The sequence below is a fragment of the Adiantum capillus-veneris genome, chromosome 8 (genome assembly GCF_014529385.1).
Source record: "Adiantum capillus-veneris isolate H3 chromosome 8, ASM1452938v2, whole genome shotgun sequence".
Classification (NCBI taxonomy): Eukaryota; Viridiplantae; Streptophyta; class Polypodiopsida; order Polypodiales; family Pteridaceae; genus Adiantum; species Adiantum capillus-veneris.
Window position 1 is genome coordinate 20,529,160 of NC_140938.1, and position 14,846 is coordinate 20,544,005.

The 14,846-nt window shown below is 41.2% G+C and overlaps 1 protein-coding gene across 1 annotated transcript; it reads left to right on the plus strand.

Annotated features, from left to right (window-relative positions):
* The first annotated feature begins 1,004 nt into the window (after positions 1–1,004).
* On the plus strand, positions 1,005–2,874 carry LOC147451778 (uncharacterized). The gene has a single exon (XM_086517650.1). The coding sequence runs from the start codon at positions 1,153–1,155 to the stop codon at positions 2,728–2,730; it is 1,578 nt and encodes a 525-aa protein (XP_086373776.1). The 5' UTR covers positions 1,005–1,152; the 3' UTR covers positions 2,731–2,874.
* The last annotated feature ends 11,972 nt before the right edge of the window (positions 2,875–14,846 follow it).

Genomic DNA, 14,846 nt, shown 5'->3' on the forward strand with positions numbered 1-14,846 from the left:
ATGCTTACACTTAATTCTGGGTAAGTGTAAGCTATTTCCACCTCCTAGTAAGCATATGATTTGATTTAGTTTCATTTCTGAATATGCTTTGCTTGAGTTGTCCAAGTGGGATGCATATGCTAGAATTATTTCATCCATTTCGCTCTTCAGATGTATGACAGGGTCATGTAGGAGCAAAGAATTTTGGGATAGTGATGTATCATATACATTTCTGCACCGTGCAATTTTAGACGTACGTGGTAGGGTTTTAATGGGTACATGTTGATAGTCACAAGGTGTGCAACATGATCTAGGAGCTCATGGAGTTCGATTTAGCCAGTATGGAATAAGGTTTATGAGGGTCCCTCTCACTCATGTCACTGAGTGTTTGCAATTACCTCCACACACAAGTACATCTCGTAATTGATCAGTGCCATATTTTTAGCCATCATTATATGAGACATATTCCACATGTGGAGGATATGAGTCTTTGGGACTGACATTGGCGCATGTTGTTCCAATTATGTGTTGCGACAGAGTTCGTCGTGAATTCTTTTGCCGATATCAGTGTCTTGCGTAGTGCCACATGCCTTCAAAATGCAAGCGTAGATAATTGCATCTCGAGAGATGCCCTCACTTCGCATCCTATGAGAAAAAGCCCAAAGCTTCGTGGCCCTCCCCCTATTGGGCATATCCCACAATCAGAACACCCCAAGAGAGGGCATCTTGGACAGGTAACTCCTCAAGCACTTTTTGTGCTTTCTGAATTAGACGACATTTGGTATACATGTCGACTAAGGCATTGCACTCCTTCTCTCCGTCTTTGTCTCTCTTGCTCGTTGTTGCTCTCGCTCCTTTGCTCTTGCATCGCCATGCCTGTCACTCCTCGTCGTTCGAAGGACTGGTCACACACTCGGTATGATTAGCCCCTTTCGAAGAAAATTTTAGAATCAAATTCCATGAGAGGGTATTGGGACAAAGCATAACTTAAAACAAAGCATGGCGGTCACACCGTCACTAACTACGTGTTGCACTAGGCTAGCAATTTACAAAATGGGGAATTTGCTTTCTCTACCACAAATCGCTTCCTTGGGTGGAGCGTAGCTGTACCTGCGATCGCCATAGCCACAGTATTCAATACAGAGCTTCATCTCTTGTAGGTTTCTCCTGGTCATGTCTTCTTCTTCCTTTTGGTGCCACTTCTGCCACAGCATCGTGCGCATCTCATCCTCTTCGCCTTCCCTCTTCTGCCCTACCTGTGGTTTTGGATTTGTCGAAGAAATCAGCAACGAACCAGGCTTCCTTCTCATTTCTGGAACCCCTCGTGCCACAGATCCTGCCAGCAACGTTGATGGTAACCTCAGGGACGTTGCTGCTAGCAGATCCCCTGCTTCTGGGCTTGGATTCTTGCGGAGATTGTTTCGAAGCAACAGAAGCAGTAGGCAGGCCTCTGAAGGTCGGCCATCTCTCCTCCAGGTACTAGAAATTGCTTCCTCGTTGCAGAGATCTAGAGACGGTGAACGCAGCAATGAAGGTGGTGATACAGGATCCCACACCCCTTTAGGATTTTCATTTATGAATGGCGATAATAACGATTTGTCAAGAATTTTGGGGGTTAGGGGAGAAGATAGATCATCTGTCTCAGGAATCCCTTCTGCAGAAGGTTCAAATTCAATTGTTGAGCGGCCCAGTGATGACACACATGCTCCCAGACCTATCGAATTACTACTGCACAGACTCCTCTCAGGTATATTGCAAAGTGGCCGCAGTGGTTCTCTGCCTGCATCTAAGGCTGCAATAGCTGCCATGCCTACCTTTAAGATAAGCAAGCGAAGCCTCGAGTCTGAGGCATGTGGTGATCTTGAAACGCTTCATGAGTGTGCTGTTTGCAAGGAGGTGTTTGAAATTGGGGGTGAGGTCAAAGAAATGCCTTGTAAGCATTTTTACCATTCCAATTGCATTTTGCCATGGCTTGAGCTGCACAGTTCTTGTCCGCTTTGTCGACAAGAGATGCCAGTGGATGAAGATGAGCGGCCTTCATCATCAGCAACTTCAGATCCCACGGCTGGACCTACTGGGGGTGAGCCCACTATTGTATTCATAGGCATTTCGGGGACGGGTGTTCTTGTGTTTTCCTTCATCATGCTAGGTGCCGGTAGCAGAAATGAGACAATAAATTCAGGCAATCTGCAAGGTGAGCAAGGTAATCAGGTTCTAGGTGCTGTGGGCAATTTAGGGAGTGGAAGCAGCGAATCTACGCCAGGAACGTTGACTGGCAATGCGCGATCTGGAGTGGAATCTGATGAAAGAGATTCTTTCGAAGCAGGCCAGATTCTTTCATCTCCGAGTAATGACACTGAACAAGTTCCTGATCAAAGTGGTTCTTTGGGGAAGAGAAATGAAACTTCCGAAGTATCTGTGGGACAGAATGACAGTAATCTACATGAGGAGGAATGCAGCAATGGCAATTTGAGGGATGTAACCAGGGAGATTTCCACAGCCCAGGAAGGTCCAGGACCTAGCAGTACAAGTCTTGGATTAGAGAATTGGGGTGAGAGAAGGCTACACCAGTTTATTAGTGAGGGTGAAGCAGATACTTCTTCTGGAAGTAGGGGCAGGAGTTTCTTTTCATGGTTTTTTCGACATGCTGCAGCACGCAATACTCCGCCCAGTACTGCTGAGGGTTCAGCAGAAAGCACTTCAGATTGTTTGACTGCAAGGCCCGATGACTTGGACGAGAATGCAGCTTGAAAAAGCCATTGAGAATGTCAAGGACCGCTTCAATCCTCTCAGTGACATTCTCAGAAAACAATTGTCATGGTCTTTAAATTATGTCTGTCTATATTGTAATGTATACATCATCATGATAACGAGCTCATGTCTCTGTTCAGCTCATGTCGTTTTACCTTGTCTTTATAGCCCATTTAAAGGCATGCGTTCACGTGCATATCTTGTTCTTGGTTGCCTTTGACAATCTTAAATTTGTTTTGAGGTCTATTAATGTCGTCAGGGCTTTGCAGGCCTGCAAGTGCTCTTGCTGTTAGCTGTAAGATTCAGGTTTGTGGGCATCCTATAGTTGCAACAGAGCAGAGGTATATCTTTCTTACCCTATTCTGGATTAAGCTTAGAAGGCATGTTTGTGATTAGTAAACATCATGCCATTACACTCAAGGTGAATGCTGTGCTGCATGTGTGCAATAGCCATGTTTTTGGCTCACAGAAAATAGCTTGTAGTGGTTCATCTTGCTGGCATAGTTGTTTCTAGATAGTTGTTGAGTCACCTCTACAACTCCATGCTAGTTCACATGCAAGGTCCAGTATCTTCCTCATTTACGGCGTTCTGGGCCTGGCTACATTGTTCTTAAGGGAGGGTTTAGACTTTTAAATGGATGTACGTTTGCGAAGTTCACCAGTCAGGAAAATGTTTTTGCTACAATTGTGGGAGTTTTCAACCCAGGGTACTAGCAATGCCTGATCCCACCTTGCCAGTATATTGTGGTGGTATATAGTGATGTGGGCTGGAATTATGGGACAATTCACAAAGGACCATCTGGGCTCCCTTTTTGTGTGAAAGCAGGTCTGGTCCTCGGGAGGATGCATTCTAACACTGTCAGCACCTCGTGTAGTCGAGCACCCTATGTAGTCGAACTGTTCTGTTGGCCCCCCCCCCCCCCCCCCCCCCCCCCCCCCCCGACTGTGAAGGCTGGGAATGGTGCTTTAGTGGCCATTCCCTGCAATACTGCTCCCACCAATTGCTCCCGATCGCCATTCGGTCAGGGAATGGTCACTCAGGTCGAGTGACCATTCCCTACACCATAAGAAATTTAACCAAAGCATAACTCACACATGCGCACCTTAGTCGACCTCAAGCATGTGAGGTCTTAACCCTATGCAATATCTATCAGCGCTGGCTGAGGCCTAGGTAGTTATTTTCCTTTTTTTTGGCCTGCCCGAAAGGGCTAAGCCCTTATTTATGACTCCCCTTTTTGCAAATGAAAAAAGAGAAGTTTTATTGTTTGGAGTGGGTGGAAGGAAGATACCCATTACAAGGAGAAGCAAATATATTCATGTCAGGACTGAATCATAGGATGAGTCATCTACATAATAGAACATATAAATTCTTAATCTTATTATATTAACAAGTGATGAAATCTCGAGGCCTGCCTATAAATGGCCAACTACAATAAACTAACGAATGGGAGACGGCGGTGATGCTACGACAACAAGAAAAGAGAATGTATTCAAAGCTAAACATAGTACAATCCAAAAGCATCGTCCGTGTCTTCAAGTTCTTGGGAGCAAGCTAAAGATTGAAAGGAGCTTTAGTGTATTCTACCCTCCACACTTAACTTCTCAAAAGTCATACCTATAAGCAGATTTGCATCAACACATTAGTGTGTGTGTGTGTGTGTGTGTGAGAGAGAGAGAGAGAGAGAGAGATTGAGAGATTTTGAAGCTCTCTTTTTAATGCACATGTTGAAATACACGCATGCAAACAGGGTTAAGCTCCTTGTCATCTTTGAGGCTTCAATTAGAAGCTTCATGGTTCACCAGCAACAAATAGAAGCTTGTAAAGACCTATAGGCACATGCACAAAGAGATCAAATAATGCATGTATGTTACTTGTAGGAATGTATGTTTACTTCACCGTTTTCCTAGAGTCGAATAATTTAAAGAACATAATAATGGGAATATATGAGAGAGAGAGAGAGAGTGTGTAGCACTTCTCGTACGCTTGAAGTTATTTTGTTAGTACAGTACCTTTTGCATGTGTCCCTCCTACCTACTACAGGTCTGCGCTAATCCTGGCAACAAAGTGCCTACCTTAGTTTGAAAAGTATTAACTAAATTATTAAACAACCTCGACCATATGGAGAATTTTTTATGATCGAAGTGAAGACAATATTTGCTTGCTACCGTTGGAGAGTGCTGGGCAGATCATTGTCTGTGCTTCCTCTGTATTGTATGTTATTGCCACTGTGCGGAGGGGGTTTGTCATTTGCTATTTCCGTCTAGAGGGTGAGTGACTAGCAGTGGGAAGCAGAGAGCGAAAACAAAGCAGTGGGTGGAAGGTTGAGCAAAGTAGTGCATGAGGTTTGAGTGTGATGGAAGGTCAAAGGTGGAGAGAGAGTAGGCCTAGGAGAGAAGCTAGGAAGAACCAACACGAAAGGAAGGGAGGTGGGCCTCTTTTATAATTGACACGGGGTCCAACTCGCGGGATCGACGGCAGGGGCGCGCGTTTTGGGCCGTCGGATCTCCGTAGCAAGGGGGGAGGGGGGGCAAGGTTTATGTACAGCTACAGTCACATTACCTGCAGTGATGCGTGATAGGTGGGTTGGATAGAGTTGAGGAGTGTGGCGGGGGAGGTCTGAGGTTCAAGGCGCGACGGCCGGTTGGGAACCCTAACTTTTTCTTCACGTAGATCTTTAATTAACAGTGGATCTCTCCAACGTCGTCGATCCCTCGAGTTGGCCCCGTGTCCTTTATGGACGAGGGGAGGTGGGGTGAAAGTACCTCCCACATCCCGCAATTCAATGGAGTTCGATAAAGCCTCCCCACCCAACTCTCCCAAAGTTCAAGGGTGAAGCACAATGTGCCAACTGGTGAAGCACTAGAGAGAGAGAGAGAGAGAGAGAGAGAGAGAGAGAGAGAGAGAGAACACCCAAAAGCAACTAGTCCTAGATGCGATCATCTATCATCGCAAGTTGAAGGCATGTAGCATTACCCAAAGGTGACAAGTAAATAGATTCATGATGAGATTGTGATGGGGGTGCTTAGGAAACAATGTTGTCCTATGCCAAGCGTGGTATATTTACCCACCCAACACAAAAGCGTTTTTGATGATCTTCCTATTTGCACTGAAACATTCTCTTTTCTTGTTGTCGTTGCACCATCGTTGGAGGAGACGGGTATCCTACTTGTTAGTTTATTATAGTTGGTCATTTATAGGTAGGCCTCATGATTTCATCACTTGTCTTCCTTTCAATAGTCTTGGTCGATCTAGCAACACTAGCTCACCTTGCTATACTTTATAACTTGACAACCCAAAAATCTCGTGTGCCCTACTTTTGGGAGTCAGATTAGCAACCTCCTCTTCAAATTGCTTCGAGTGCTCTTCCCGAGCCTTTTTCATCCGAGGGCCTGAGCTTTTAATCGCTTTTTGAATACTTCGAGCAAAGAGGTCCCAAGCTTTAGGTTATTCAAGATTAACATCTTTATTGAGTTTGCTCAAAGCTTTCTTGGTAAGACTTCTAAATAGAAGGTCCTTGAATAGGTGTGCCCCCGTAACAAGTAACTTCTTACCCCCATTGGGTTCTGCCCCTCCCCATTGGCTTTTCTGAGTTCCAGGTGTAACAGTATATGGTCCGATATGCTCTTTGTTGGTAGTACCTTCATCTCGAGCAGCGACGGGATCCAATCAGCTTGGTAGAGGAGTGATTAAGGACCACTTTGGGCTCCAAGTCCTTGTCCTTAATAGAGAGGACTCCACTAAACCCGTCCACTCCCTCTCCATAGAACACCAACTTCTTGATGTTCTTAGATGGCCCAACAATTAACTTCCTTCTTTTTTCTAACTTCCTCATAGAAGAGGGTATGCTTCTTACGGGTCTTTAATCCTTTCACGTTCCATGATTGAATAGCCAGGGCTTCCATCATTGGGAGAGGGGAACAAACTCTTCAACCTCTGACTTGTTCGGAGAGGGGAAGAGCGGTTGCTTGGACAATCCAATAATTCCTCAGAAACATCACCATCAACATGTCACCTTCTCTCCCAAATCCAAGTACATACACACCTAAACTAGACAAAACACACACACACACACACACACACACACACACACACACACACACACACACACAAACAAAGAGAATAGACTTGACAAAGACAAAATGTAAGAAATTGTAACACACACACACACACACACACACACACAAAGAGAATAGACTTGACAAAGACAAAATGTAAGAAATTGTAATAATTAGAGGGTACACAACATGATTTAACATAGTCTAAGAGAGAAGAGCAGAGAATCATAGCCCCAAACCCCATGGAAACCCTGCTTGTGGAGTTCGGTATTTAATTTATTATTTGAGTTTTTGGGTGCCAAATTCGGAGGCCCCTCTTTTACATCTAGTCCACTTTAGTACTTGAGTGGAGCACATCATGTATTGCATGTCCTTTAAGGGTGAGTTCTCACTAGAGCTATTTATGAGCAACCCTAATGGATTATTGAATAAAAAGTCTAAAGTACTTTGCAAAGGTAGAATGGCCGAGAGGGTTATTATTTTCCAGTGCCTCCTCTTCAACTCCCAGAATTCCAATCTACAAATCATCACCAACTCACTATTAGTAAAAGCAAATCGATAACACATAATTAACCACCATTACGTCAGCTATCCCAATTGCAATTAACCACATACAATAGGAGGGTGCCCAATCTCGTAACATCCCTCCCACCAAGGATAGCAACTATCCTCAGTTGCTCAATAGAGAAACAACTGGACCATGAGTGATGAAAAGTGTGGAGAAACTCTAGGAAGTTGTGGAAAAAAATTTCAGGCATCCATTTGGCATCCTCTCTAGGGTGGCCTTTGAAAGTCAAAAGATAGCGATTATAAACCATGCCAATGCATGTGGTGGTGTGATCGGATATTTGTGCAGGGCTAAGTTGTTCTTCTTGGTCCACAAGTGAAGGTGGATCCTCATAAATGTGATGTGTAGGTAGGGGATTTGAAAGGTCTTAAAAAACTAATGTGGAATGCATTGTGAATATACCAATGTGAAGGTAAGTCTAAACGAAATAAAACATCATTGGTCACAACAATTTTTTTGAATGGATCGTAAAAAGGAGGAGCAAGCTTAACAAAAACGTCAGTATCGACACTTTTGATCCTTCGTTCCTCAATGCGAAGCATAACATAATCACCTTCCTTAAACTGGTGTGCCTTGCGGTGCTTGTTAGCATGCTTAGTGTAAAGTTCCCGTGAATGTTTAATGGTAGAATGCACACTTGCATAAACATCTTTAAAAATTAGCAGTAAAATCATTAGCGAGACAGGCACAACATTAGAAAGACTTGAAGTAGGAGTAGAACGAGAGTGACCATACACAGTTTCAAATGGAGATTTACTTGTGGCAGTGTGAGTAGTGTTGTTATATGCAAACCGTGGAATATGCATGTAATCATCCCATTTCTTGGGTTGAGAAGAACCATAAGCTTTTAGCAAGTCAATGATAGTGCGATCAGTGACTTCAGTTTGACCATTAGAGTCAAGATGGAATGCAAAAGTAAAATCAAGTATAGTTCAAAGATTTTCAAAAACAGTAGTCCAAAAAATACTATATAATTTGGAATCTCGATTAGATACTATGACTTTAAGCAAACCATGAGGTGGAAAAACAACTTTAAGAAATAGAAGTGCAACTTGATGTGTCGTGAGTGTGGAATAAAGTATGCTTGTTAAGAAAAACGGTCAATAACAGTCCAAATTATATCATGCTTGTGAACAATGAGTGAACTAGTAACAAAAAATCCATTGAAATGTGTTCCCAAGGTTTTTGCAATTACACGTAATTGCAAAAAGGTTTAGTTACACGTAATTTTTGTTTGAAATAAAAAAATTTCTTGAATAGTGTATTCGAAAAATGTGTGCATAGAATTGTCAAACATATGCAATCATGTGGTTTTGAAATCATCATCTTGTGCATAAGTGTCTTACATTGAATCAAATGAAGTACCCGTAATGGTTAATAGACTATTAAGAGAGGGTCTTTGACTCAAAGCATCAAAATTGTCAAACATATGCAACCATGTGGATATGAAATCATCATCTTGTGCAAAAGTGTCAGGCATTGAATCAAATGAAGTACTTGTAATGATTGATAGATTATTAAGAGAGGGTCTTTGACTCAAAGCATCAACTACAACATTTTTTGTACTAGGTTGGTATTGAATGTTGGGTTGAAAACTTTGTGTGAAGGCAGCCCACATAATATGTTTATCATCTATTAAGGGTTGAGACAGTAAGTCCTTGATATTTTGTTGATCAATTTTGATGATTAAATCAGTACCCATTAAATAGCGTTTCCAAATTTTTAAAGCATGTACAACATCAGTCAACTCTTTGTCATATGTACTAAATTTGCTTCAAACGGTTTAAATTTACGACTTTCAAGAGAGAGTAGATGGTTATCTTGCATAAGAATTGTACCGATTTCTTTTCCACTAGCAACCTTCTTGCAAGTCATACCATGCATAAGGAGATTTGTAAGCAAAGCTAGTACAAACTTCCTGTAATAACTGCATAGATCAATAAAAGAATAAAGTTCATGCAAACTTTTGGGTCTGGGAACTTTTGGGTTTGGGCCATGACTGAATGGCTTCAATTTTCTTGGGGTCTATATGTATTCCCTTGCTCAATACAATGTGTCCCAAATATTCAATCTCAGATTGGAAAAATGAACTCTTTTTAGGATTCAGATACAAGTGGTTGTGTACAAGTAGATCAAATACACGTGTTAAGTGCTCTTTATGCTCTTGTTCCGATTTACTGAATACAAGAATATCGTCAAAGAATACAATCACAAAATCTTGATGGTCAATGAAAATTTTGTTCATCATGCGTGTGAATGTGGCTGATGCATTTGTTAGATTAAATGGCATGACGAGAAATTCATAATGTCCTATTTGTGTTCTGAAAGTAGTTTTGTAGACATCTTGGTCAAACATTTTGACTTGATGATACCCCGATTTGAGGTCAATTTTACTAAAAATGTTGGCCCCTTTCAGTTTGTCTAACATATCATCCACTCTAGGAATAGGGAACCTATTCTTGATGGTGATCTTGTTTGAAGCCTTGTAGTCGATACATATATGAAAGGTTCCATTTTTCTTCTTAACAAGAAGTACTGGAGCTTCGTATGGTGAACTACTAGGTCTTATAAGTCCTCAATCAAGCAAGTCAATGATTTGAGTTTGTATCTCCCTGCTTGCACTCGACAGATTTACACGGTAAGGTGCTCTACAAGGAGGTTCACTACTCGGTATAATATCTATTTTGTGGTATGTTGGGTATGAAGGTGGAATTCCTGGTGGTAGGTCATGCATGAAACAACCCTCAAGTTGCGAGAGAAAATCATCATGTAATGAGTTATGTGAAGTTTCAGTTTCAGCGGAGATTTCATTTACCAGCACCAGATATGTTTTCCCTTGTTTTTGAATTGCCCTTTTGGCTTGAGTGTGAGAAAGAAGTGGAAATTTTTGATATGTGGTAGTATTGCTTGGATGGAATTTTTTTTATTAATATGAGTGAGGGACATGGTACGTGTTTTATAATTAATCAACGGATCAAATTCATGACAAAATGGCATTCCCAAGATCATGTCAAGACCATGCAATGGTGCTACCAGAATGTACGTGCTTGTGTAAATTCACCTATGAAAACTTCAATAGTGACTTGGATCTTAAAATGAAAATGCTGATGATTAAAAACAATTTTGACTTTGTGAGGAGAATAAATTTGAGAGAGAGAGAGTTGTTGTGCCAATTGTGCATAAATGAAATCATGGCTACCACCATCATCTAAAAGAATGGTGACACTTTCACCCTTGAGTATGCCTTGCACTTTAAACGAAGTATGAGGAGATATAAGAGTACTTGAAGATGGGTTGTCATTGTGATCATACTTAGGAGCATATTCCTCACCGTACTTGGCTTCCACTTCATTGTCGTTGGGATTAGCATCATTAGGAAAGAAATGGACTCATTTTCGGGCCTTTCAACTCTAGTGAGAGAATGCTCCTTAGCCAATAGGAAGAAGGCTAACATTACGTTGAAAAAACATTTTTTCTCATTTTGAAAATGTCCATGAAAACCATTTTGGTGAAATTGTCACTATCATCAGAAAAGTAAGGCGCTTGATAATGACATCTGGCACAAGCGTCGAACGCCTTTTTATGACCCGTTGTTGCTGTCCTATAAAGTGAAGTACTTGTACTTGTGTATCTCGCACAAGTATCAATCACCTTTTTATGAAGTACTCGCAATTTAAATTCGAATAGATTGTACTTGATAGTGATTGATAGGTACTATTTAAGACTATGAAGGAGTCAGAACCAAGTGAATAGGGGCGCTTGAGGGGTCTCTGGGTCTCTGGGACCTCTATTCGCTTGGTTCTAAAAATTATGAGGTCCTAGGATTAAGATATAGCACTTTTTAAGCCCACGGATGCATCCGAAACGTCCAAAAACCATAGAATAGCTCTTTAAAACACTGAAATCTGACGTCTCTAGCTCAAGATATAGCATTTTTAAGCATAGGGCCTCATGAGGTCAGTACCAAGCGAATAGAGGCCCTTGAGGGATCAGTGGAGAGTTAAGTCTCAAAACACTCAACCACAATAGCTCATCAATAAAAAACCAAGATACCAATGGCGAGTTAAAGCTCAACAATCGTCATCATTGATACCAAAAGCTTAGGAATTCAACTCAAATTCCTAAGCTTTTGGTATCAATGATGACGATTGTTGAGCTTTAACTCGCCATTGGTATCTTGGTTTTTCATTGATGAGCTATTGTGGTTGAGTGTTTTGAGACTTAACTCTCCACTGATCCCTCAAGGGTCTCTATTCGCTTGGTACTGACCTCATGAGGCCCTAAGCTTAAAAATGCTATATCTTGAGCTAGAGACGTCAGATTTCAGTGTTTTAAAGAGCTATCCTATGGTTTTTGGACGTTCCGAATGCATCCCGGGCTTAAAAAGTGCTATATCTTAATCCTAGGGCTTCATAATTTTTAGAACCAAGCGAATAGAGGTCCCAGAGACCCCTCAAGCGCCCCTATTCGCTTGGTTCTGATTCCTTCATAGTCTTAAATAGTACCTATCAATCACTATCAAGTACAATCTGTTCGAATTTAAATTGAGAGTACTTCATAAAAAGGTGATTGATACTTGTGCCTCTATTCCGTGGCATTATTTTTGTATTTTGAAAACAACTCTTATGTGTTTTCTCTCATCGCACATCACATCACTCATTAAGATTCACAGACATGGAATTTTGTGTACACTTAAGTTGGGCTCTCGAAAAGCATTTTGTACGAGCATGCATTTAAGTGATTGAGCAAACTTTTACGTATGTACTATGAGAAATAGATTTCCAAAAAAAAACTTTTGCATTTTTCATAATTACCTCTCTCTATGCTGAGTTGGCGTTTCTTACAAGGCCCAAAATTGAGTCCAAGTTTCTCCTAATAGCTTTGATGAGGTTAAATGTAGCACCGTTGGGACGGTTGTTTTTGAAACGTCTTTTCTTTTGATTCTAGGTGACTCCATTAGATTGACCATTGCTCTTAGCATGACCATTTGGGCACTTCTCTGCATAGTGGCCATACTGGAAACATTTAAAACACTTGATCTTTTTGTTACCATTAGAGTTTTGAGTAGGACATTTGTTGGAATAATTTTGGTTGCCTCGCTGATGTGTGTTGCTGTTGTTGTTGCCATAGGGTTGAGAAGTTGTAGCAGAGTTGTTAAATTTGCATGTCTTGAAAAAGGTATGGCTTCTATGTTTGTTCCTGTCAAAGTTTTGAGAAAGAAGCTCTCTTATTACGATTAGTGTTAGCAGTTTGTTCAGTGTGAGAAGGTTGTCCACCTTTCTTCTTCTCCGCATTAAGAGCCAAATTAATAGCCTATGATAGTGAATTCGGTTCAAACATATCTATCTTAGCACCAATTCGTAGTGCTAAGATAGATATATACTTACGATTCAGTTTCATGCGACTGACGTGTTCAATAGCTTGCAATCGAATTAAACAGTTCCAAAAACGATTAGTGTAGCCATGTACATCTTCATTTCGACCCTGTCAAATTAAATCCCACTGGTGTCATGCTTAAACAGAGCCAAATTAATAGCCTTTGACAGCGAATCTGGTTCAAGTATATCTACCTTAGCACCAATTTGTAGTGCTAAGCCAGATATATACATACGCTTCAATTTTCTGCGAATGACATGTTCAATAGCTTGCAATCGAATTAAACAGTTCCAAAAACAATTAGTGTAGCCCTGCACATCTTCATTTCGACCTTGTTAAATTAAATCTCACTGGTGTCGTGCTTTAGCTTTATACTGTGTGGATAAAAATTGAGGTAAAAACAAAAATTTATGAATGCATGTTAGGTACGTGGTCTTCTACCATGCTGTTTGGTGGCGTTCCACCACAATGCAGCGCTACTGGTGAGATGATTTGATGCACACTTTACCATTTCACGTTGGGGAAAATCTTCATCATGAAAATAGTCATCTAATTGACTAATCCATGCTAGAACCGTGCTAGCATCCTTAGTGACATCAAAATTCTTGAAAGTGAAGGCTTTTTTGCTAATTTTCTTTACAGCGGATGCAGATTCGATGCGTGCAGAATGTAGTAATTTATCTTCAAGTTCTTGCTTTTGCATACGTTCATATGTGAGAGATTGTTGCAAATTAGACAGCTATTCAACAATTGTGGGTGCCTGTGGAAGGTGTTCCATGATTGCGTGCTTTTCTTTCTCCCTTTTTTGTAAATTTAATCTTTTTTTTTAAAATAAGAAAAAATGACTATGTAATAATAGATATATGCTCGATATGCAGAATTAATGAGAAAATAAAGTAAATAAAAAAATAAATGGTACTTAGCTTGATGGTAAGTGGTGGTGTCCAGTCCAAATGTGCAGTACTAGAGCAAGTTGAGAATTGGCATCCAGTTGAATAGGCCCGCGTGCGAGAAATTGGAACTTTTCACTTCCGAGCTCCCTTCCTCCGTAGATGCTAATCGTCAATATACCAAAATTTAAGAATTTTTGGTGACTTGAGTGTGGTTCAAGTTGAGCGGCGAAATTTATGAGGATTAGGCAACCAATGGTAATCGGGTCGGACAAGAGAATTTATGAGACGACCAAAGCTTCCAAAATCGAGCAGCTAAATTAGTGGAAATTTGATCACCAAGGGCTTGAAAGAGGGTGATAACACTGTTGGGGAGTTGGGGAGGATGGGCACTTTAATTAATGTGATGGGGATGTTCAATGGGAGGCTGAAGTTGCAAGGTTTTACTGTCAATTGGGGGTGGCCACACCTTTTTCAACTTAAAAGGTTTGAATGCATGGGGTAATATATAGCATGAGACAACCAGTTGCAATAGAGGGCGACAACATGAGGTAGAAAAAGGACAAGGACGACGTCTAGGATTGTTTCAGGCCGTGAAGCACAAGCAAGAATTGATTAGTTGTCTAGGGCGCCACTTTTGATGAAATCCTTATAGGGTTTGGCCGAGGTCGACCTTGCTACATCTCTTCATGCAAGGGGAAATTCCAACGGTGTTGGCCGGCATAACTTGAAGGCTTCAATGCTTGGAAAGATTTGAATCCTGAGTTCCCAATCCACTTCTTTTGCCTTTCCTCAATTCTCCACCTCTTCTTGATTGGCCACCTCTCTCAATGCCCCACCAATTTGGTCACTTCTAACCTCTTTTCAATGGAGTCCAATGTAGAATTTCTTAGTCACGACTTCCACCTTCTCAAATACTTCTTTGTAAACCTTGCAAATTTGTATTTGATTATCCAAAAGCACAATTAATTGGTCGTTTGTTGATTGATCGCCAATTAGCTTCAATTTGCGGACTTGATATTGTCGATTCACAATTCTCCTTAAAATTTGAATTTGATTGCCAATCTTCCTCGATCCAGATGCTCTGATACCACTATTGGGAGAGGGGAGACCGTTTTCTTGGACAATTCAACAATTCCTCACATGCATCACCATCAACATGTCACCTTCTCTCCCAAGTCCAAGTACATACACACCTAGACTAGACAACACACACACACACACCC

Coding starts and splice junctions, on each gene's coding strand:
- LOC147451778 (XM_086517650.1), top strand. CDS start 1,153: ATGTCTTCTTCTTCCTTTTGGTGCCACTTCTGCCACAGCATCGTGCGC.